The 25,856-nt window shown below is 41.7% G+C and overlaps 2 protein-coding genes across 9 annotated transcripts in view; one reads left to right on the top strand and one right to left on the bottom strand.

The window, feature by feature from the left end:
- LOC131233980 (uncharacterized) overlaps nucleotides 1-25,856 on the bottom strand; it is a 69,131-nt gene that overhangs the window by 19,539 nt on the left and 23,736 nt on the right. For all 4 annotated transcript variants that reach the window (XM_058230908.1, XM_058230910.1, XM_058230909.1 and 1 more), the window contains 4 exons: nucleotides 5,525-5,766; nucleotides 5,136-5,379; nucleotides 4,287-4,366; nucleotides 277-361 (listed from right to left, as the gene is read on the bottom strand). In XM_058230908.1, coding sequence (XP_058086891.1) covers nucleotides 277-361; nucleotides 4,287-4,366; nucleotides 5,136-5,379; nucleotides 5,525-5,766 — 651 coding nt within the window. The remainder of the gene's footprint in view (nucleotides 1-276; nucleotides 362-4,286; nucleotides 4,367-5,135; nucleotides 5,380-5,524; nucleotides 5,767-25,856) is intronic.
- Nucleotides 1-25,856, top strand: part of LOC131233982 (uncharacterized) — a 96,061-nt gene that overhangs the window by 52,529 nt on the left and 17,676 nt on the right. For 2 of the 5 annotated variants that reach the window (XR_009165442.1, XM_058230912.1), the window contains exon 1: nucleotides 3,367-5,042. The exons of the other annotated variants lie outside the window; for them this stretch is intronic. Coding sequence is in view for 1 of the 2 variants with exons in the window: in XM_058230912.1 (XP_058086895.1) it covers nucleotides 4,996-5,042 (47 nt within the window). In the remaining variant the exon portion in view is untranslated. Of the gene's footprint in view, nucleotides 1-3,366; nucleotides 5,043-25,856 lie in introns of those variants that run through there. 5 annotated transcript variants of the gene reach the window in all.

Raw genomic sequence — 25,856 nt, 5'->3', positions numbered from 1 at the left:
ATGTCCAGATGTTGAAACACTATATGTGAAATATCATGAGAAAAACAAAAAATATTCGAGAACCACATGACATAAGAAAGGCAATGACAACCAGGAACCATACATGAAGCTTGTAAAAGAGTATGCAATTAATGCATATAACTAAACCGGGCCCCAAATAGCTGGGACATGGCCACGATAATGATGATGAAGCGATATGGTATATAACTAATGCACCAAATGATTCAATTCAATAGGAAATATCAAATTAAAATGTTCAGTGGGATCAGTGGTGACCTTTCTGCATGTGGTTATTGGATCTTCAGAATAAAATGGCGGATAACCAACAAGCATCTCATACATTATTGCACCCAACGACCACCTGCAGGCAGTCCAGAGAATGAGATTACATAAACAGAGAGTAACAACATCAAGAAACTGCATTACACTCTTTTTTTTTTCTGAAGACACAGGGTGTCCCCACCTCTTTTTTGAAGTGAGACTAATCCCTATGGATACACTTTAAAGAAAATACTAAGCCAAAAATCATTCAATCACATAATTAAACAGTAGGCAGAGTCCGTTATCCCATGGTTTAGTAGAAACACAAGCATGTCCATTGAGCTGCTACAAAACTAGATGATTAAAGTCACTAGACAAAGTGATAAGGATCATGAGAAACAAAAAGATCCTTGAAAAAATTGTGTGCATCAATACAAAGCACTGTCTTATATTTAAAAAATGCCATGAGCAGACAAAACATCCAACTGAATCTTTTAACATAAAATGCCAACAGAAACATAATCTTCTCAGAAACTTATGTTGCATTGAATATTGAGGAAATCACTTGGAAGGAAAAATTAGTAAAGTACCATGTGGAGTTCAAATATAAAGAAAGGACTGAAAAATGAGTAGTATGAGAGGTACAAGCAACATTCATGGAGAGCTCATTCGATTGTACTCTGCCCAACAAAATATATGTGGATTGGTTTAGTGCAATCTTTTCTTTTCTGAAAGGCATATAGACTTTATTAAAGTAAAGAAAAGAAACTTCAAGCAAGAAAGGCAGGTGACAAGTTGTCAGCCACATAGCCTCCTCTCCCTCCAGATCCCTCAAAGGCCTCAAGGGGCACATTGATGAGATTATGACAAGATTTTGCCCAATTGATCACCTCCCACTTCACTCCCAATAACACCTCAGAAGGAGAGGTCAATTTATCATGGAATGTTCTAATATGGGGTTCATGCCATACAGACTATAGCCCAGCAAGAAAGGCTTCCCTACATAAAACTTTCCTCTTTGGACCTCTACAGCCCTCATGCTACATCAGAAAGAAGTCATAGATGGACCTAGGCATTAACCATTAAACCTTGAAAGGTCAAAGAACTCCCACTAGACCGAACTCAAGAAGCCACGGGACATATATAAATGATTCAGACCTCCTGAGCCCTTCAGGAACATAATATATGCATTTGGACTATCATATTTCTTTTTGGATATTTCTGTTCCTTGGATGGTCACTTGTGCCACCTTATCCTTCCCCACAAGCCACCTGAAAGCCAAAACCTAGGTGGAGCCATATACTTCCTAATACGGGCAATCAGCCGCACACCCCCTCCAGTGACACCACCAAAAGACAGGTAGAACAATCTGACCGAGAACCTTACCAAGCTTTCAACCTTCTGCACCCACCTATCTGGGTCCTCTAACATCGGAATCCTGGAGAGCTGTAACATTAGTCAAATGAACTCGGCGAGCTCGTCTTCGTCCAAATTACTATGGAAGGTTTTGAATGGTCAAACTGATATTGAATTTCTGTAAACAGCAAAACTTGATCAGTTGTGATGCTGGACAGAAAAATTAATTGATGCAAACATAATTTGCAGGCATTTTAGAATCATATTCACTAAATAAAAACTATGATTGTTTCGATTAGGAGTGAAACAATGAGCATGAGTTCAGTTCAAAAAAGGCATTTTTCAGTGGACCAAACGAAGTTACTCCATATGCTTGAATGACTTTTGAACCCTGCAACAAAACCTTGAATCATAGATTCAACCAAGCGTACGTGGAATATTGATTCTTGGATTTTCTAACTAACAAAATTACATTTCTTCTATAGGTGTCTAAGAGAAAAAGGACTGCTCTCTGTGAGATTAATTCAGGAAGGCTTATTTAATCAAAGTTCATAGAGGAGGCCTTCATTTTGGTCAGGAAAAAGTTCTTGCGGGTGATGGATGGTTCTTTTTATCACTTTAGTATCGGAATCAATCACGGCGTTATATTCACTCCCGTTCTACTCAATTTCATCATGAAGTGATGATTAAGAATTGGATATTGTATCTATCTCGATCAATGTATTCCGTAACAGTAATGGTGGTCGTAACAGTAAGGTGGCCATAATGGCCACCACCATTATCTTTACGATACAGATCGTAGCGGCTATTATGGCTCCCGTAATGGCCATTATGGACTCTTTTTTTTTTTTTTTATTGAAAAGAAAAAACTCAAAAAACCTATATCTGCTCCGTAACGTTGAAAATAAAAACGAAAAACAAGTATTTGTTCCGTGACAGACCAATACGAGGCTGTTACCACCTTTACAGGGGGCATAACGGGCCATTAATGGCGGTTACAGACCATTTTTTCCGTAATAACCATAACGGTTATTACGGCCGTTACGACCCAGTAATGGGTAACGGTTACCACCGTAACCTTTATGCAACGGCCTTGGCACACCATAATCTCAGTCCGAAACCCACTCATCCCACCCCCTCATCAGTCGTCACACTGTTCAAATCATTTAAATTCATGAGAAAAAACAAGGGAATTATTTAATTCAAATAATAACTAGTTGTCCAATCTAATTCAGTAATAATTAGTTGTTTAATATCCATAAAAAATAACTAGTTGTAAAAAAAATTCACGCGTAGCCGTTGTCATGCCTTGGATTTCTACAAGAATAGTTTTGTCATCAATAAATAATTTTAGATCTCATCAACCTAGGGAACCAAAAAGTCACCACCTAAGAAGAACCAATCAAGGCACGCGATAAAAGGAAAAACCTGCAGGAACAGGTGAATGAAACAGTAAAAGCTTGAGAAAGTGGAGGCAAGTCAGCAGTAACCAATATCATCCAATTAATCGCCATCTATGGGAAGGTTGTAACCCGGCATGGACCAATATTTCAGAGTGAAAGAGAGAATTCCTTTCCTTTACAAACACAGAAACATTTGTCTACCAAAAATCTGGTTCGTAACACTATAAAACTGATCACGTGGTGGATGAGGAAGAGAAGAAAAGAGTTTTGGAACAATACATGTAAAGAATAATTCCACTAAAAACAAGGGAATTATTTAATTCAAATAATAACTAGTTGTCCAATCTAATTCAGTAATAATTAGTTGTTTAATATCCATAAAAAATAATTAGTTGTAAAAATTTTCACGCGTAGCCCTTGTCATGCCCTGGATTTCTACAAGAATAGTTTTGTCATCAATAAATAATTTTAGATCTCATCAACCTAGGGAACCAAAAAGTCACTACCTAAGAAGAACCAATCAAGGCACGCGATAAAAGGAAAAACCTGCAGGAACAGGTGAATGAAACAGTAAAAGCTTGAGAAAGTGAAGGCAAGTCAGCAGTAACCAATATCATCCAATTAATCGCCATCTGTGGGAAGGTTGTAACCCGGCATGGACCAATATTTCAGAGTGAAAGAGAGACTTCCTTTCCTTTACAAACACAGAAACATTTGTCTACCAAAAATCTGGTTCGTAACACTATAAAACTGATCACGTGGTGGATGAGGAAGAGACGAAAAGAGTTTTGGAACAATACATGTAAAGAATAATTCCACTAAAAAGTCACACCCTAAGAATATTTTTTAAACCCTAGTGCCCAGAGAGAGCATAGAAACAAAATACACACTTCAATATACACATAAATGTTCCCAAAAGTCCATACCCTCCCTCCCTCCCTCATCTACCTATCTACAAAAAAGCAATGAGAATAGATCCCTCCTAGTCCCAACATTCCATGCTTCAGCATGCACGAACCAACAAAGAAAGCAAAAGTCCAATGTATCCACTCCCTACTGGTCTAAAACTTCTCCAATTTGTGTTTAGCTTGTATAGAAATTTGATGACACAACACCTTGAATTAAAATGTCAGGAAAAATGTAAATGCAGAAATAACAAAACTAAAGAAAACTTTCTTCTTTTTCAAAGAAAACATAAGGCCACACAAGAACCAGATAATCTGAACAGGATATTAGCAGAATGATCCTGAACTCAAATAAACATACCAATCACACTCCATGCCATAGCCTTTCTTCAGTAATACTTCTGGGGCAATATAATCTGGTGTTCCCACTGTGGAAAATGCCTGAAAAGGCAAAAAGATTGCCTGTTTCTCAGGATACAAATAGATAACAGAATTCAAGTAATACGGATCCTACTATGCCACCTGTCTTCAATGCAAAACAAATGGAGAGCATAAGGCTTGGAAAATGGTGCTTTCTGGGGTCTAAGGCATTAGAGAGAGAGAGAGAGAGAGAGAGAGAGAGTGTGTGTGTGTGTGTGTGTGTGTGTTTTAGGGAAAATTCAATTTGGATTAGTACTTAAAAAGAAGAATATTAGAATATTGTTTATGATTGTCAACTGGGCATTGCCAAGGCAAGATTATCAGAGGTGTTATGTGGTGGAGCGTATGCAGGACTGGCTAATTGGGAAGAGCACCTAGATGGCTGAGGCTACTTGTCATGTGACATGCATTGGTTTTGTCCAAGGCTAGCTGTTTCTGGGGTCTTCAGGGTTCCATTTTGCATCCACATAAAATTTTGTTCTGGTTTCCAAATACGTTAAGCCAACCACTGTCATTTGGAGTGATGAGAGGGTCACTTGCTCTGTCATCATGGTCTTTGTACTTTGCTCCCTTTTCTGATAATTTCGTTTCACTTTTCAGAAAGAAAAAAAAAAAGAAAAGGCAGAGCACAACAGTAGCACAAGGCTGAGATGGTCAGGAAGGCAGTGGAGCAGAACCAGCCACTAAATAAGATTGGGTGAGAGAGAATTAGGATGTAGCATATTGAGGTCTTTGGTTTATGCCCAGTTTCACCTACAAAAAATTTTAAGAACAAGAATGTATTATATACCAGCTTCCTCCGGTTCATCTGCCAATGCTGGAGTTGTTCACGAGGGCTTTTCCAGTGGCTCCCCTTATTTGTGTCTGGGAAGCATCCATCGACATCCATCGATTCCCTCATGTTCTCTTCACTGATGGGTTCATTTTCATGCAAAGTGGATAGAGTTCTGCAGTCAAGAGGCTTGCACAGACCGAAGTCTGACAACTTCATGTGACCGTTTTTGTCCAATAGAAGGTTGTCAGGTTTAATATCCCTGCAAATGTCTGTACATGTAAATGAAAGAAGCAGAAAGCTGCAGAAAGTCCTTGCTCATGTAGAGGAATCCAAAACCCTTAGAAGTTCATCCTGCTTTGATACATTATTTAAATGAAGAACATCAGAAATAGATAACTACGGACCTGTGAATGTAGTTATGTTTATGAATGGATTCTATGGCCAAGACACTTTGCGCAATGTAAAATCTAGCAACACTTTCAGATAAAGTGTCTTCTCTTATCAGCAAAGTCATCATGTCACCACCAGGGAGATATTCCATGATTAGATACAGGTACTCAGTGTCTTGAAATGAATAATAAAGTTTCACGATGCAGTGGCTGGCAACTTCAGCAAGCAAGTTCCTTTCAGCTTTAACATGTTCAACCTATGTCCAAAAGCATACTTTTTAACAAACATAAACTTTTTAACTAAAATAACTATGTTTTACAGCAAAGCCAAATACAAAGTATCTGAATGAAACCACTAACTAAAATAATCAATAGAAAATATATGGGGGCAGAAGAACATAACTATGAATCAAATAGATAACAGTAACAAGCTGTTCGTAGTTAATATATAATAGTGCTTTTGGACATACCCAAAGCCTTGAGAAAATTCATATTTGGAGAGCGGGATGGTCCTCTATTTATGCTAAGATGTGACTAATAAGTACTTCAAGTACACTTTCTTGTTTCCCGTGTGTCAAAGCATAAATTTCTAAGGGGTTAACTTCTACCCCCAAGCGGTGTTCAATGTTTTGACCAAATCAGCTGATATGTCGGCCAGTATTATCGATATTGCATGATGTTACCAATATGAAACCTGGGGCTTATAACAAAAAATCCCATGCATCGACAAGAATATTATCAACACACAGTGATATATCACGATGTCTGCAATATTTCCCATGATATTTGCAATATTTCCAGCAATATTTCTGATATTTCCCATGACCATGCCACCCCGGACCTAGCTTTCATTATTGGATATTTTCTTCTCTATTTGTGGCAATTAAGTGAACCCTGTGAATCTAAAATTAGTATGTATAGTTGTTCCCCTCGATTTAAGTTCAACCCTCACCCACCAAAAATAAAAATAAAAAAGAAAAGAAAAAGAAGTTCAATCCCTCTCTTTGCTACATCACAAAGACAACAATGCAATCAACCATTCGATCAAACAAAGATTTCAATGATTTGATTCCCATGTTCGTATTTCCAAACTGAACACACATGATAGGAAATGGAAATTATTTCCAGATGAATCATTCCTAAATGTTCTATTTCAATGAACCAACCCTTACCAGAATTATGGATATTACAATAAGGAGCAACCAAGCCCTTTTTTCATTTGCTTCCCCCTTTACTATACAAAGAGGAAGTCGTTCTGCTATTATGTCGAGACGTATTTTTTACTCGAGGCAACATAGACATAGTTGTTGCCCAAAGAGGTACTACGCATATAAAGATCTTGCAGGTGTTGGGTGATCCATGGGCACTTACCATTTTATACTACTAGGAATCTGATTTATGCTTTATCAACTCACCTCATGTCATGGTTCAAGAATGAAAAGTTGGTGGGGTCTACTATTCCTTTTCCAAATCCGAAGATTAAATTTACCTTTATCACAACAAGGGCAAATAGAAGGTTTGTCCATGATGCTAAATCCCATATTTCATGAAACATAACAAACAACCCCCATGACTAGGTAACTCCATCTAGATTTGAGACCAAGGTATAATTTTTGTTCCTTTTACTTTTGGGGGGGTATTTTTTTTGTTTTATTGCTTATATTGTATGACATTTGAATTATATGCAAGGTATTCCTTATCGGTAACAGTGGCCGTAACGGTCACCACCATTACCGATACAGGTATCGGTCATAAAGGCTGATACAGGGGCATTCCGACCCCCCCTAACGGTTGAATTTTTTCATGTCCAAAAAATTCTGGAAAAAAAAAAATTTAGAAAATCTAAAATAATATAAATATTCCAAATATGTATTTATTTTTTGTTTCGAACATATTTATGGTAGCGTAACGGTCCACTCTTTGGTGAGGGTGTAGCTAGTTGTCTAGTGAATTTATGAACATGGTTATGTGTCTCTGATATTTACACGTCACAACCAAGCAATAGAACTAGAAATCGAGGGGAAAAAAAGACATAAATACCACTTTTTTGATTTTTTGAAAAAATTGCCCTTGGAGCTTCTATTCGCCCAAAACGATTCAATCTATAGTCTTAATCCGAAAAACTATAGTAAGAGCGGTTAAAATCTATTGTAGAATAATTTAGGAAGACCGCATATGCATGTGCAAGCATCTGGAAGACCCCACACTAGGAAGATGCACATGGGCTGTTTTAGGAAGTGGTTTGGACCGTCGGATTTGAGGGATGTGACGATCGGGCCGTTGGATCGCATGGATCATATGATCGGGCTATTGATTGTGGATCGTCTTCATTAGTTTCTAGACTTTATCATTTTTTACGATTTAGTTTATGATTACTTTATGTTTGGATACCTTATAAGTGATTTTAGTTGATTTTTATTTAGACTTTGGCTATTTTCATCAAATTTCATAAGATGGTTGAATTTGTAATTTTTTTAAAGTTATTGAAACTATAAAAGAGGGGAGGGGCATGTGACCTCTCTTCACTAGCTTTTTTGAGGGGGAAAAAAAAGAGAGAAGAGAAAAGCTCATTGCTTCTTCTCCCATCTTCATGTGATTCGTAAGGAAGATTGGTGCGAAGCTAATCTTCATCAACGGAGGTGCGAGATCCCCATTTATCCCCCACATTTTCATCCCTTCATCAACCATTGAGGTATTCTTCAAGTTCTTTGATCTTCTCCATCCCAAATCATCACCATTCTTCCAATCTTTATCCCTTACACATCTATCGACGAACCAAACCCTAAGGACCCAAACCCTCACAAACCTAGCCTACACGTGTGACCGTACGGCCACACGTGTGAATCCATTAAGTTGGTCGTACAACCACGCTTTTTGTCCCTTTGGCTTTCCATTACCCTTGCTTCAAAACCCTACTCTCCCTTTTCCAAAACCTATAAATCCCTAATTTTCCTATTTCCCTAAATTACCAAACTCTAATTCTACACACCCTTCAATTAAGCTCAAATCCTTGCAATCCTTCCATCCAAAACCCTAATTCTCTCATCCTAGTACCTAAACCCTTTAACCTCTCTACCTAATTACTCCATTAACCCTAATTCCAAGTTTTTCCCAATTTTCCCTAAACCTTAATTTCACCCTAGACATATTAGGCTTTCTTCTTTAGAATAGGCTTTACCCTATGCTACTTAAATGTCCCTACATCCATTAGATCCTAGTTTCCCTTATTTAATAGCCCTGTAGGATGATACTTGTTAACCTAGGCTAGAATCATGCATGATCTTCTCTTGGGATTTTGATATTTGTGATGAGGGTAGCAAGTTTTGTGTTTTTTTTTTTTTTTTACTTAATTAAGTTAATTTTGCCTTTTGTTCTCACACAATATTTGAGTTCATGCATCGGTTCTACATCATAATGTCCTTTAAAAAAACCAAGAGGCTCCACCATCTCCGCAACCTCTTCATCTGACAAATTCCTCATAAAGGGGGAGACCACACCACTGAACCACTGCAAATAGAATAGCAATCTTTTTTTCTTTAACACACGCACACACACTTACACTGCAAATAGAATAACAATCCTTCACCATAACATCTCTATCCGAAGCAATGTGAACTAGGCCTAAGAAAGATAGCATAGAACCCAATCTCCACACCAAACATCAAACCAAAAACAAATCCGGTTCCTGTCTCCCAAGGAGAATGAAACGCCTTTGCAAAACCAATGCTCTATTAAGGTCACAGCCTTCCAAATACCAAAAGCTCTATATAAGGATGATCGTTTCACCCTCCAATCATCCGTACAAATCCCATATATGCTCACAACAATTTCCCTCCATAACCTTCCCTCCTCGAATCCAAGCCTCCAAAGCCATTTCCTAATAAGAGCCAAGTTCGAAGTCTCTAGATCCTTAATACCCACTCCACCTTCTGCTATCAGCTTGCAAAACTCTTTCCAACTAGCAAGATGGAACTTCTTTTTGTCTTCCGAACCTTGCCACATAAAGTCCTGCCTCAACTTTTCCAGATAAATATTGCCTCTACCAATTAGACAAGTTCCTTTCAATTCTCTCAATCCCCTTATACCGAAGGTGCGTAGCCAGCTTCCCGATGCACAGAGGCAAGCCAAGATAAGACAAAGGAAACGACTTAGTTTTACAACCAAAGATCTTCGCCAACCCGGACAGCTCCTCCATGCCCATCTAAATTCCGATCATTTCGCTTTTAGTGATGTTAATGCTAAGTTCCGAAGCCTCTTCAAAACACACTATAACTTTTTGGGGATTATCGACTGACTTCGCATTCACCTCATAGAACAAAATGGTGTCGTCTGCATATTGAAGACGGCTTATCTAGATTTCCCTGGTTACAACTTCAAAGCCTTTTATTAGACTAACTTCCTCCCCTCTATGGAGCATCTAACTCAAAGCCTCCCCAACCACAACAAATAGATATGGAGATAGAGTAGAAGCTTTGGAATAGCCATACGATGACCCATTAATCAGGATAGAGAAAGAAGGTGACTGCACACATGCCCGCATCCAACCTCTCTATCTCTGACCACACCCCATCCTTCCAAGCATGTAATTGAGGAAGCCTCAATCAACATGATTGTAGGCTTTTTCACTATCTAGCTTGCAAACAACTCTACTCCTAGCTCTATTTCTTGAGTCAATATATTCATGAGTTATAAGGGCATTGCCCAAAGTCTGTCTTCCCATCACGAAAGTCCCTTGACTCTCAGAAATAATCGAGCCCAACACCCTTCAAAACCGAAGAGCAAACACTTTGGCTAAAATTTTATTACGGCTACCAATTAGACTTGTAGGCCGAAAGTCTTTAACAAGCTCTACTCTTTCTAGCTTGGGAATGAGGACAATGAAAGTTGCACCCAGCTCGTTAGATAGTTAGCCCTTATCATAGAATTCAAAGATAAAGTACATAACATCCTTTTTTACCACCTCCCAATAAGATTTGAAGAACATCATAGGGAACCCTTCCGGACATGAAGGCTTGTCCCTCCACACATTGTATCCAAAGTCGCTTCTACTTCTCCAAAATTGGAGATTCAAGAGAACTAACCACCTTAGTCACCAATTGAGGAAACTCAAAGATAATCCAACCGCGGTCGCTTCCAATCATCTGGAGTTAGGAGATCCTTATCGAAAGACAAAATAGACTCACAAATCACTCTATTATCGGATGATGAGGTGTCATCAATCATTAGGTTGCTTCTATGGTTACCTCGAGTTGTAGCACTTGCAATGCTATGGAAATACCACATGTTTTTATCCCTCTTTAAGCCACAAAGCTCTTGATTGCTGCTACCAACAGATTTCTTCTTCTTTGATACGACTTGTGTACTTTGAGGACAAGAGAGCTCTTTTTTCACAATCTTCATTAGAGAATTGCCCAAACTCCTCAATGACGTCAAGATCGTGGATCTCTTTCAGCATATCATCAAAATTTGCCTCCCTAGCACCCGGTGAAAACTAAGAGAAGACAATCCTCCTTTGGTTTTCTTGTATTTGAGACAACCCTAAAGGGTTGAATATATAGAGATCTATAATCATCTATACAAGGTAAATGATAAAAATAGAATCATCTATCCATACATGGAAATTAGCTATACAAGGCATGTAGCCTGTCTAACATGGAAATTAGCTATACATGGCATGTTTCCAGTCTAACATCCCCACTCAAACTGATGCTGGCCATCGACAAGTAACAGTTTGCCAACTAGAAATGAGTGACGTGCAAAAGTGAGAGGCTTCGTGAGAATGTCTGAAATCTGATCATGGGATGCGACATGTGAAAGAGAAATAAGCCCAAACTGAAACTTCTCTCGGATGAAGTGACAGTCAACCTCAATATGCTTTGTCTGTTCATGAAAAACAGGGTTAAAGGCAATCTCAATGGCACTGAGATTATCTACATGGAGTGGAGTAGGATTCTGTAGATGAATGCCCAAGTCGGAAAGAAGTCTATGTGACCAGACAAGCTCACTATAAGCAGCTAACATCGCTCGATACTCTGCTTCCGTGCTTGATTTGGAAACAGTAGCCTGCTTCTTACACTTCCAAGAGATGAGAGAAGAGCCGAGAAAAACACAGTAGCCAGTGGTAGATCTTCGTATGAGAGCGCAACCGCCCAGTCAGCATCCGAATAAGCACGAAGATCCCGAGTTGCCGTGGAGGAAAAGAACAGTGATCGATCCAGAGTTCCACATAGGTACCGTAGGATGCGCAATACCGCAGCCATATGAAGAGTCCGAGGAGCAGATACAAACTGGCTGACTACTTAGACAGCGTAGGCAATATCAGGGCGAGTCATTGTTAAGTAAACCAGACTCCCAACCAAATGGCGATATAACGTGGGCTGCGCAAGGAGATCACCATCGTCACATCCATATTGAACGTTAAGTTATACGAGAGTCTGAACTGTCTTCTGATTCGTCAATGAGGCCAAGGCGACAAGATCCTTGGTATATTTACGTTGCCTGACCAGGATCCCACGTTTAGAATGTGAAAATTCAAGCCCAAGAAAGTATGTCAGATGGTTGAGGTCCATCTTGAAGGATGATTTCAGAACCTCCTTTAATTCCAAGATGCTAGTAACATCGCTACCAGTCAGGAGTAGGTCACCAACATATACGAGAACAATGACGATTCCGGGATCAGTGGTGCGCAAAAATAAAGATGGGTCATGACCACTTTGAGTAAAGCTAGCACCCGTAACAACATCGTGAAAGCGTTGGAACTATACCCGAGGTGCCTATTTAAGGTCGTACAAAGCTTTCTTTATGTGACATACCTTAATGGCAGAGATTAAAGAATCACGAGGAGGTTTCAAATATACTGTTTCTTGGAGGACTCCATGAAGAAAAGCATTTTTCACATCCATCTGAGCGAGTGGCCAAGAACGAACGGATGATATTGCCAGAAGAGTGCGAACAGTTTTCATCTTAGCCACAAGAGCAAATATCATATCATAATCAATTCCGTGTTCATGTTTGTATCCCTGAGCGACAAGCCGAGCCTTGTATCGATCTAATGATCCGTCAGACTTGAGCTTTCCAGAATAAATCTATTTACTACCAATTAATTGTTGGTCAGTGGGTCGATTGACAATGTCCCACGTATGGTTATCATCCAATGCTTCAAGTTCTTCTGCCATAACCTTCTTCCAACAATCATGAGTGGCTGCCTGAGGGTATGAAGTAAGAATAGATACAACATCTACAGTAGCATTCATGGTAGACAGAGTATATTAAGTGATCAGGTTGTCGATGCACACAAGCGGAAAGACGTATCAAGGTGGGTTCTGGATTAGCAACAGGTACAGTAGGGAGAGGAATAGGTGGTGGATCTATACGTGGTCGTCATGAGTAAATCTGCAATGGACGAGAGTGTACTTGAGGCAAAAGGAATGTCAGGAAAAGCGGTAAGACCAAGAGAGTTCGGTGCGTGCGGAGGAGGAACAGATGAATGAAAGGTAATATGCTTAAGAAAAACAACATGTCGTGACACCCAAACACGACGAGAGACCGGATCATAACACCGAAAACCCTTCTGAGTTTCTCCAAATCCCAAGTACATACATTTGACTGATTTTGGGGAGAGTTTGTTACGTTCTCATGATGCCGGGTAAACATAACATACACAACCAAAAACACGAAATGTGGAATATGTAGGGAGTAAACTGGTGAGAATGAAGTAAGGAGATTTACTGTTCAGAACTTTGGTTGGCATCCGATTAATCAAGTAGACTGAATACATCATAGCTTCCGCCCAGAAAGAACGAGGAACACTCAGCTATCAGCAGGGTGTTGGCAGTTTCAACAATATGGCGATTTTTTCGTTCAGCCACCTCATTCTGTTGTGGAGTATCAGAACGGGTGGTCTGATGACCCAGGCGAAAGTGCTAGAGTTTTCACATTTTATTTGCCGAACATATATTTGAGGAAGATGGAGAAAAGAAACAATGAGCCAGAGTGACAGATGGGTCAAAGTCCGGTACGTACAAATGACCATGCCGCCTACCCCTCCCAAGTACCTTTCCCGTTACCAGATCCTACACGAAACAACAGGTTGGAAGAGATATGACTAAGCAGTTATTAGATGTAAGTTAACCAACAGAAATTAAATTTGAGGAGAGTTTAGGGACATCTAACACATCACGAAGAGTGAACCGGCGATGGGCGGAAGGAGAGTCAATGAACCAACAGACTGAATATGTAGTCTAGTGCCATCCGCAGTAGAAATAGTCTGATTGCCAGTGTAGGGACGAATGTCGCGAAGATGTGATACATCACCAGTCATATAATTGGAAGCACCAGAATCGAAGAACCATGTAGAAGATGAGGATATACTTGACATACCGGCAGCAGAAAGGGCCTGCACGATCTTCTGGAGCATCGCAGGAGTCAAAGGTGAGGAAAGTCCTTCAGCAAAAACAGTAGATGCAGTATCACTAACAGAAGGCTCGGAAGAAATAGTGTCAAAAGTAGCAGAAAGAGCATGACCACGGCCACGACCTCAACCACCACGTCCATGGCTAGGCACGTGAATGACAGTCCTGAATAACATGACCAGTCCGTCGACAATAAGCGCACCAATCTTTGCACTGAGCGACGACATGTCCTACGTTGTTGCAGCCGCGACAAGTTAAAGGAGTGGAACCACGGTTTGGTGCAGAGGTGGATACAGCAAGTACCAAATCAGATGGTCCCAGAGGTAGGGAAGTGGGAGAGAGAACTTTCAGTCGCTGTTCCTCAGCTAACAAATCATTAATAACCGAATTCAATGAAGGAATTGGGTTACGGTTCAGGAGAGCAGCCCTACAATGCTCAAATTTCGGACGCAGCTTCATAAGAAACTGTCGAACTTGCGCACTATCTCGCATTGTTTGGAATATCTTAAAATCATGAGGAAATTCTGGATCCATCATAGCCATCTCTGTCCAAATTGCAACAACTGTAGAGTAGAATGTTTGAATACTTTTGTCACCCTGAGTAAGGTGAACCAGATCTTGTTCCAGGAGGTATAACCGAGCCACATTACTCTGTTGATAAATTGTCTGGAGATGCTCCCACATTGCCTCAGCAGTGCGGTGTGGCGTGAGGCCAACAGCAATTGACCGATTGACCGAATCGACAATCCAGGTAATAATCCGTCCATTTTTTTATTTCCCACTCAGCTATTTTGTCGGCATCTGTGGAAGTGGGGACAATAACAGATCCATCAATTAGTTCCCACAAACCACGACACTTGAGGAAACTCTGAAAGTGGATAACCCATAAACTGTAGTTGGTACCATCCAAACCACAGCGTGGGCCCTCTGTACGGGAGGAGTCTTTGTCCATTTATCTGAAGTGATGTAATCTACGCCAAGGAAGGATATACCTTGTAGCAGAAGAGTTGGTCGCAGCAACAGCAATAGCAGCAACAGCAGAAGATCTGGTTGCAGCAACAGCAACAACAGCAATAGCAAAAGATTTGGACGCAGCAACAGCAACAGGAAAGGGGTTAGGGTTAGTCGAAACAGGGTTAGGGTTGGTCGGATGGGGGTGGTTGACGCAGCAGGGGTGGTCGGAGGGGGCTAGGTGACGCAGCAGGGGTGGTCGGACAAGGACTAGGTGATGCAGTAGGGGCGCAGGGGGTGGTGCCGGTGACGCAGCAGGGGCACAGGGGGCCATAACAGGGTTTGCTGACGCAGGAGGGGCCGCATCTGTCAAGAGGTGGTGCCGGTGACGAAGAAGATGCCGGATTAGGATGTGTAGCTGAAGATGGTGGAGCAGAGTTGGATTGCTGGAGATCGGTATGGCTCTGATACCATGCAAACAAAGAGAAGACAATCCTCCTTTGGTTTTCTTGTATTTGAGACAACCCTAAAGGGTTGAATATATAGAGATCTACAATCATCTATACAAGGTAAATGATAAAAACAGAATCATCTATCTATACATGGAAATTAGCTATGCAAGGCATGTTTCCTATCTAACACCCAAAACCTCTTTCTTTTAGATTTTAATTTTTTTTCTTTTAACAACTTAAGCTGCCTTGATAGCCTAAAACTAGCGTAGCCTTCAACCGAGCATGCGCTCCACCACTCGATCCAAGCTAGCTCGAAACAGAAAGGTTTCGAACCCCAATCATTCTAAAAAACCTCAAGAACAATTGGACGATGATCTGAGATGGATCTTGGTAATCACCGCTGAGCTACAAGCAAAAATTTAGCCAACAAATCTGAAGAAACCAAAAATCTATCCAACTAAGACAGAATAGGAGTAGCCTAACTGTTTGACCATGTAAACTTCACATCCCCCCAACAGCAAATCAACCAATTCATGTTTGTCCACCAAGTTAGAAAAATCCTCATGTTGCTTGTAATTCGACCGCATTAGCTTTTTTGAAACAAAGCCGCTCCATGTTGAAATCCCCTCTGATACACCAAGGAAGGGACCAATGCTATCTTACAATGTCCAACTCTGCCCATAAGCTAAGGGAAACAACGAATGCTAGCCAGAACTGACATCACACAACACCACCGACAAAGTAATTTTTCCTATCAGATTGTCCATTTTCTTCCACATGTCCAAATTCCAGGCCATAAGAATGCCTCTAGCAGAACCCACAACGTTCACCACAAGCCACTCCTTATTTTATCCTCAAAACTGCATCCACCGTTGCTCTATCCAAATTCTAGGTCTTCGATTCTAGCAAAGCAACAACATCTACCTCTAACTTCCTACTCAATTTTCTAATATGGGCCCTCTTAAATTTGCAACCCAATCCCCAAATGTTCCAAGATAAAATAATCATAGATAACCAAACTTACTCGTTTTTACCCGCTTGTGCTCGTTGGACTTGCCTATTGCGCCGTAGTTGATAGAGCATTCCATTCTAAGAAGTTCGTGCCATCCTCTCAAGCACTTTTTTGGATTTCAATGCTTGGATATCTCAGAGTCTTTGCTCCCCCCTTTGTTGCACAAACCGGAAAAAAGCGTACGCATCTCATCCCGAGCTCTAAACAACATTCCCAACAGTACACCCACCCTTTCCAAAACACCCTTTGACCACTGAAGTTGCTCCTTTGTGATGTCCGGACTCCCCTCACCAATAACCTTGGTCCCTAGAATCACCTCTGAGCCCAGAAAACTCGCCAAACCTTCATTGATTTAGCAAGAAGATCGAAAAGCGGTGATCGTCAGGTCTTCGATGAAAGGAGTATCAATTGGAGGTGATCGTTTGATGTAGGACATGAAAATTAAATATGATATGCAATATCTCAGGCTTTAGATCATACTAATTTAAAAAAATCACATAATAATTCCACATCCTACACAAAAGCTCAAGCATTCAAACAAGGGGAATCTGCACGGGTCCAGGCATACACAGGCTAGGGCTGGATCTGTAAAGAATTATAAACTGAACGATGCTCAAAGATAAGTAATAATCATCCACACATGCACAACAATCAGTCCCTAATCCAAGGGATTCACCAATTTCAATTCAAGGAACCCTAAGGTGAGAAAAGGGGCAAATAAATTAAGGATAATGTAATCTAGGGTTAGGGTTTATGAAAAACAGGTATGAGAGGGTAAAATAAGAAAAAAAACCTGAACCGAAAGACAGTTCCCACGTGCGGACAGTGGACCAGGCTTGACACACGTGCGCAGGGGCCTGGTCGCACGTGCGAGGGGGTCCCACACCGGGAAACCAACTCCTTGGCTCTAATCGGCCAGGGGTGGACTCCAAAACCCCCAAGTTTTGGGTCAATTTGAGCTATGGGCCATGCGTGGTGCTCCACCAAAGTTTCAGCCCTCCTACAGGGCCAGATTTTGGAAACTGGCTGTATGGAGATCTGCTGCTAAAAACTGATAGATTGGAGGCGAGGATGGCTGTAAAAGGTGAGAAGTATGGATGATAGGCGATAGGGGCGGATTGGGATAGATGTGGCTTTGCACCACGGTAGTTAGCCTTTTGATGAAGAGAGGGTTTCGCACCCAATTGGATTTTTCCACAACTCAGGAACTTAAGAGTAAAAAAAAAAACACAGGAATTTGTTTTTATTAATCTTCAATGAATAAAAAAACTACAAGGGGTGCCTATTTATAAATAAATAAATAAATAAATAAAACTTATACCCCAAACTCGCGCCATGTGCGCAACCTATTATTTGACGATGAAGTAAACCAAAATAAAAACTAATTAAAGAAATCTAATCCGTCCATGATATTCTAAATGACATTATTAAGCAAAACCTAAAATATGAGATCAATCAGACTAGTGGGCTACGATCATGAGATCCTATGAAGGGCTTTACTTGACTATCGAGCCCACTCCAACAAACCAAAACTCCGTCATCTAACTAGGAAGCCTTCCCTGGACGTCGTCATCGATCCAGATCGACAATGGGGCTCTCCTCTTGGCATACATGCGTAGGGGGGCGACGTGCGTGTGCGCGTGATGTCTTCATCAACTATCCCTGGTTGCGAAGATTTCGCCACTGGCGAAACAAAACTCTTGAACTGCTTCAAGATGTCAGGATCAAGTCTCTGAAGCTCCTCCTCAGTGAGCCATGTGCTGTCTAAAGCCGGGCGTAACTTCCACTTAACCAGGTACTTCTGAAACCCGCCGTCCGACGTTGAAACTATCTGATGGTCCAGGATATCCTCTATTGCCTCTCTGGGTGTGTGAATGTTAGGTATGGGAGATAGAGGCTAGGAAGAAAAGTCGGGAAGAGGCCATGTATTAAGGGACAGATCTGGAGAATCAGGATGGGTGGGCGAAGGGCTGGACAAAGTATCAGGGGACCCCTGAAAAGCAATTAGATCCTCCACATTGAATGTGGAACTAATTCCCATGAAAGGTGGAAGATCTACCACATACGCATTGGGACCGTTTCATTTTATAATTTTGAAGGGGCCAGCGCTAGCGCATGTAATTTATGAATGGCCCCTTGAGGATACTACTCGGGCCTAATGCAGACCATCACAGAGTCTCCTACATTGAATTCCTTAAAACGTTTATGCTGGTCTGCAGAAAATTTGTAATGTTCATTACTAGTATTGATCTTTCGCCTGATTTCTTGATGCAATGCATGGATGTGATGTGCAAAAGACTTTGCAAACTCTGATGGCCTATGGGACAATGACATAGGGACAAGATCAATCGGCTTCCTAGGCTTATAACCAGTAACGACTTCAAAAGGACTTAGACTCGTAGAACTATTGACAGGACTATTGAATGCAAACTCGACTATGGATAGTATGGTGTCTCATGTCCTGGTATGCTCCCCTACTAAACATCTGAGCAAACTTCCTAGGCTCCTATTAACCACCTCAGTCTGACCATCGGTCTAAGGGTGGTAGGCAGAAGAAAATTGAAGCCTAGCATTCATCATGTGTCATAGTATCTTCCAAAAGTAACTCATGAATCGCACGTCATGGTCAGACACTAGTTTTTGGTAACCCATGCAGTTTGACGACCTCACTAAAGAACAGCTTGGCAACATGAGATGCATCGGAGGTCTTAGAACAAGGAATGAAGTTGGCCATTTTAGAAAAACGGTCCATGACAACAAATATGGAATCTTGTTTCCGAATAGTCTTGGGGAATCCAAGCACGAAGTCCATACAGATGTCTTGCCAAGGGATGAATGGGACTGACAAAAGTGTGTATAATCTCCTGTTTTGTTTCCTTTGCTTTGTCAGTTGACAAGTACGACATTGCCCTATAATTTTGGCCACGTCTCGCTTGAGGCTTGGCCAATGAAACATATCCTCCACTAGGGCAATGGTCTTGTCTCGACCGAAATGACCCGCGACCCCTCCTGAATGTAACTCCCATACGAGAAAATCGCGGAGGGAGGTGCGTGGTATGCACAAGCGGTCACTCCTAAACAAATACCCGTCTAAAATCAAGTACTCAGTGCTAGCTCCTAACGAACTCTCTAACAACGACGCATACACAACTCCAAAATCTGGACACTCAAAATACTCTTCTTTGATGCGCTCGAGGCCCGTGACTTCGACACTCATGGAATTGAGTAACATAACTTGACGACTCAACGCGTCGGCGAACTTATTCTCTACACCGGCCTTGTGCTTAAGCACAAAAGTGTACTCTTGAAGGAATTGAACCCACTTGGCATGCCTAGGGTTTAATTTCTTCTGAGAGTTCAGATATCTCAAGGCCTCGTGATCTGAGAATAAGACGAATTCTTGTGGCAATAGGTAATGACGCCAATGGCGCAGTGACTGCATTACCGCATAGAATTCCGTGTCATAGGTGAAATATTTTTGTTTCGCCTCATTCAGTTTCTCACTAAAAAATGCAACAGGGTGCCCTTCCTAACTAAGTACTCTGTGCCGACTCCTGACGTGTCACATGCGACTTCAATGGCTTTTGAAAAATCCTGAAGTCGCGTGACTGGAGCTTCAGTCATCTTAACTTTTATCTCCTTGAAGGCCTTCGAGGCTGCCTTTGTTCATTAAAACTCTTTCTTTTTTATGCAGTCCGTGATGGGAGCCATAATGGAATTGAAACCTCGAATGAACCATCTATAGAAGGTAGCTAAGATGTGAAAACTGTGCACCTCATAAATATTACAGGGTTCAGGCCAATTGACGATGGCCTTGACCTTCTCGGGATCCGCCGATACGCCCCCAACTGACACAATAAAACCTAAGAAGATCACACTATTAGACAAAAATGCACACTTCTTTAGGTTGGCATACAACTTTTCGGCCCTAAGGATCCCACAAACCTGCCTCAAGTGGTTGAGGTGTTGCTCCTTGGTCATGTTATAAATCAAGATATCATCAAAAGTATACAACCAGGAACTTCCCCATGAAGGGCTTCAACACTTGGGTCATCACACGCATGAAAGTGCTTGGGGCGTTAGTTGACCCAAAAGGCATAACTAGCCACTCGAATAGCCCATCCTTCGTCTTGAAGGCCGTCTTCCACTCATCACCAGGGCGTACATGGATTTGGTGATAACCACTTTCAAGCTCAATTTTTGAAAAGATGGCAGCATTGGCCATCATATCCAGCATGTCATCAAGACGCGGTATGGGAAACTGATACTTTACTGTGATTTTGTTGATGGCCCTACTATTAACACACATCCTCCATGTGTCATCCTTCTTAGGTGTAAGAAGGGTGGGCACGGCACACGAGCTCATGCTCTCTCGAATGAAACCCTTCTCTAAAAGCTCGTCAATCTGCCTCTTCAACTTAGCGTGCTCCTTTGGGTTCATTCTGTAATGCGGGAGGTTTGGTAGAGTCACCCCAGGGACTAAATCAATGGCATGTTCTATATCCCTCGTAAGATGAAGCTCATTTGGTAGATCATCAGGAAAGACATCACGAAACTCATGTACTACCTGAATGGCCTCAGCGGGTAACTCTACACTAGCGTCTAATACACTCTCCCTAGCCACAAGAGTGTATACTATCAAATCCGCCTCCGTTTCTCGCTCAAAGTCCTTGGCATTTAGAATATGGAGTGGTTTGGACTTGGACTTTGATTTCTTCAATTCTTTTGATCCGCTCGCAACACTCTGTGTGATAGACTCCTTTCCAGTCGTGTTCTTGGGTGGCAGTGGATTTAGCTTGACCTTCTTACCCTCGAACCAGAATGTACACACATTTGATACAACCAAATATGGTAACATCCCTGTCATAGAGCCACGGTCTACCCAGAATTATATGGCCAACATCCATGGGAACAACATCACACCAAAGTGTCTTTATATGATCCAAACTGAATAGGAACAAGACAACGGTGCGAGACTGAAATGGATGTTTCATCAACCCAGGAGACTATAAGGTTGAGGATGGGCTTCCAGCTTCAAGCCCAAACAGCTCATAATGCTAGTTGATGCCACGTTGACATAACTGCCACTATCCACAATCATCTTACAGTTCTTTCTCCACATTTTGCATAAGTATAGAAGATCATGTTGTGGCGCCAATCATCAGTGTTCTTGGCGTGAGCCAACGCGCAACGCACAATTGCGAGGGTCGCGGACTCTTGCGCTCACTCTTCCTCATCACTAGGGGTCTCTACTGGCTCATATTCTTCCTCTTCATCGTCATTCTCTGGGGGCACCACTACTTGCCCATCAATAAGGAATACTTAGGTGCCCTCTTTCGTGCCGCACTGGTGGGCAAAGTGACCAAACCCTTGACACCTAAAACACCTAGTGGCCCCACTTCCACGTGAACTAGACCCGGCAATCTCTTCACCCTTATTATCCTTGGGGTCTGGGCTGAAAATTGTTGGAAGGCTTGTTTTAGTATCCAGTGTTAGGTCTAGACCCAGAGGGGTTGGCCTTAGCACTGGACTCACGAAAGTCAAACTGCCTTCCCACAGACGCTTTGAGATATTGCTCGACGTCTAACACTACTTGATACAACTGTTCAATAGTGTCTATATCTTTGGCGAGCAACTCTCTCCTAATGTCAGGACAGAGGCCCGCTTTAAAACGAGCAAGGGTAAGTACAAGGTCCTCATCAACCTCGCAACGGGTCAAGTACTCTTCGAACTTCTCAATAAACAGCAAAACCTCGCAATCTCGCAACACTCATGGAACCCTGTCGAAGAGACTATCATTCCTCAATAAACCGCAAGCGATAAGAGAAAGGGAGGTACTTCTCTTTAAGCATTTCTTTCATCTCTCCCCAATGGACTATTGGGAGCTCTCTCTCTTTCTTTCTTTCGTTCTGCTGTCACCCAAAACCTCTTTGCTTGACCCACAAGCTTCATCTTAGTGAATCAGACTCGACGAGCATCCGACATGTCATACCACTCAAAATAGTGATCCATATCCGCCAACCAATCTAAAAAGGCTTTAGGGTCCAAGTGGTCATCAAACGTAGGGGCATCTACTCCAACTCCCTTGAGGAGTTGCATATTTGGGTCATATTGGTCATAATGTCCCTCACGGGGTGGGTGCACAGGTGCACGCCTACAACCAACTCTTTGGCCGCCTCCAGTCCTTGGTCTAACCTCCTGACCACCTGCATGAGATTGGACATCTTCCCCAATGGTGGGGTTTGCCCCTAGAAAGGCCTCTAGTTGGGCAACGCGATCATTAAATTGGTCAAGGCATTGATCTATGCGTTGTTCCAAGCGCTTACTCAAAGAATCAACCTGCTGGGTTAACTTGTCCACTGATTCTTACAGTTGTTCCATGTTTAGTGTAGGGTGCAAACCAAAACCACGACCCGTACACGTGGGCATGCAACTACTAACTCAACCTAAGGACCTTCTACTACAACTATATGCAACTAGATGGGACTAAATGATCCTATGACTCTATATGAGAAAAACTACTAAAGTAAACCAAAATAAAAACTAATTAAAGAAATCTAATCCGTCCATGATATTCTAAATAACATTATTACGAAAAACATAAAATATGAAATTAATCAGACTAGTGGGCCATGATCATGAGATCCCTTGATGGGCTTTACTTGACTATCGGGCCCACTCAAACGAACCAAAACTTCGTCTTCTAACTAGGAGGCCCTCCCTGGACGTCGTCATCGATCCAGATCGATGGTGGGGCCCTCCTGACGTACGTGCATAGGGGGGGCGGCGTGCGTGTGCGTGTGATGTCCCCATCATCGTTCCAGATCCAACATGACCCCATATCACTCCTTGAGTTCTCCTGGAAAAACAAGATCACTGCCTTATCCAGAGCATCGCTGGAACTGGAAGTGTATCCATATTCAAAGTTACCACTATCAACGATGATCACCTTGTTCTCCAACTGCATCAGATCCCCAGAACTACAATCTAAGGGAAACTATGAATAAAAATCATTGACGTGGTCCTTCTCTACCCTCTCTCTAGGTGGCTCCAACTTCTCGAACTGAAGAGGTCTTCTGATATTAATTGGGCTATGATAATATATAGCTAATGGGATCTCGCATGTGTGAGGTTTAAACACACGAATCGGCAAAGGGTCGTGAGTCTCACGTGCAAGAGACCTCACGAGCATAGGCACAAGGTGGGACCCATTGCAACCAGATGTCACAAATTGCTCCATTTCTCGAACCTCATCTGCACACGTGTCACCAACAGATGCTATCCCCACAGGCTTCATTATAACAGATGCCTGCTTTTATAGATGAAGAGACACTTATGCTCGTCACTGCTTGCCACATAGCCTGGAGCAACTCCCCAACCTCAACAGGTTTGGCAGGAGAAGGGACGCATGTACCTTCGAAATCAAGTTTAGGATTTAATCCCCCGCCTCAAATTAGGTTTAAAGCACGAGCAGCTTCATCTCGAGCACCCGCCTCACATAAATAAATAAATAAAAGTTGAGTCGACCCCAGATACGATCTTACACCACCTACCTCCGGCGCCCCAAAAGGATGATTCCACATCACCCTACGATGGATGAGAATTCCTCCAAAGTACCTAGCGCATGTTTCATCCACCACGCCTCTCCTGCTACAGGGGCTTCCCAGCTTCCCGCCTCCGATTCTCCAGCGCCAAAATAACAATAACAAAGGAATTCGCAATAAATTGAAGGAGAATCAAAATAAGCAATGGAACTTGTGATTAAATCAACCAAAATTCACTTACCAAACAAAGGGGGGGAAGAGTCCACTTCTCTCTCTAACCTTCTTCTCAATTCAAAATAAATAAATAAATAAATATCCAAGACCCCTAAACCCTTGCAAAACATCCCTTTTATATTCCCTAAATAAATCTGAACCCTTAAAATCAGCCTTTAATCTCGTCCATACAGGGTATAAAAGATAGAAAAATACTAAACTACCCCTAAAGCTTAAGGAAGAGCAAAAAGAAAGCACAAAACGTGAGGATGGTGCAAACCTAGAGAGCTAGTGGAGGAAGTTTCTCCATTAGGTGTCGTTTGGTAAACTAAAAAATAAGATATGAAAGTTGATTTAGCTACTGAAAGCTTAAACTACTAAATTTACGTACTGAAAAATTCATTTGGTAATTTGTCTGAAAAAAGTCCTGATATCTAAAAATAAGTACATTTTTCACAAAAGCCCGTTTTGTAAAAACAAACCATAAATGTCTAAAATTTAGCAAATTGTCATATTTGCCCCTATTGTCTCAATTTCCATCTTTTAGAGGACCTGAGACAAATCATGTTATTGCCTTGCTACCAAATTTGGCACCCCTATGCCCCATCCACATACATCTCTCAAACATGACCCATCAATTAATGGACCGTGTGATATACTCTTCTTGATAGAATAATCACAATCCTTCGATTGGTGGACCATGACGTCTGACGCAAGCATGATATTAGATTATTCATCTCTACGGTCCCACTTACAAATATTTACGACTTGATGACCTTGCGTAAAAAATCATCTCTAGGTATGTGTGACCTTGTCAACAAGTTAGATGGTAAATAAATATTACAGTGGACCCTAGGAAGTTTTAAATGGTGGGTGTTTAATCATCACCGTTTCCCTGGGGTGTGGTACACCTGAGATTTGTACCCACTTAATCTTTGGGATTATGCCCTAAAATAAGCTAGAAAACTGGATGGACTGTGTGGATATATGATGCATACATCAGGGATGGCCCCACTGTCAGGGTCCCATCCGCATCGTTGTTCCACAGTGGGGTGCGGATTGGTTATTAGCCCCAGGCCTAGCAAGAGACGGACATTCTTGTCAGGGGATCTGTGGGGCCCACCACAATATATATATTATCCATGCTGTCCATCCATTTTGACAGATTGTTTAAGAGCATGAGCCCAAGGAGGAGGAAGATTGAAGGCTCAAATGGACCAAACCACAGGAAGAGTGGAGATTGAATTCCTATCGTTGAAAACTTCCTAAAGCCTATGGTGATGTTTATTTTGCCATCCAACCTGTTCATATGGTCACATAGACCTGTATGAAGGGAAAACGTAAATTTCAGCCTGTCCATAACTTCTGAGCCCCCAAGAAGTTTTTAACAGTAAGCTTGCAATCCCCACTACTTCTTGTGGTGTGGTCCACTGAGCTTTCAATCTGCCTCATTTTTTAGCTAATGCCCTAAAATTATTTGTCGAAATGGATGGAAGTCGTGGATAAAACCTATACATCACAGTGGGCCCCACAGATCCCATGATAAGACTGTCTCTAGCTACCCAATTTGCAGAAGCAGATTGCCTGTGACCCCAGCACATAGATATTCCTGTGCCAGGGGCCATCCATATTGATTATAGGAAAATGGGTCTAACCATTAATCCGTACCGTCCATAATGTGTGTCCCACTTTTGATTGCATGTACCTACCAAGGAAAACTATGATTAGACCATCCTAACCATCTGATAAAAATCCATGAAAACC

Source organism: Magnolia sinica, chromosome 18, assembly GCF_029962835.1.
Source record: "Magnolia sinica isolate HGM2019 chromosome 18, MsV1, whole genome shotgun sequence".
Lineage (NCBI taxonomy): Eukaryota > Viridiplantae > Streptophyta > Magnoliopsida > Magnoliales > Magnoliaceae > Magnolia > Magnolia sinica.
This window is presented reverse-complemented; position numbering and strand designations above follow the sequence as displayed.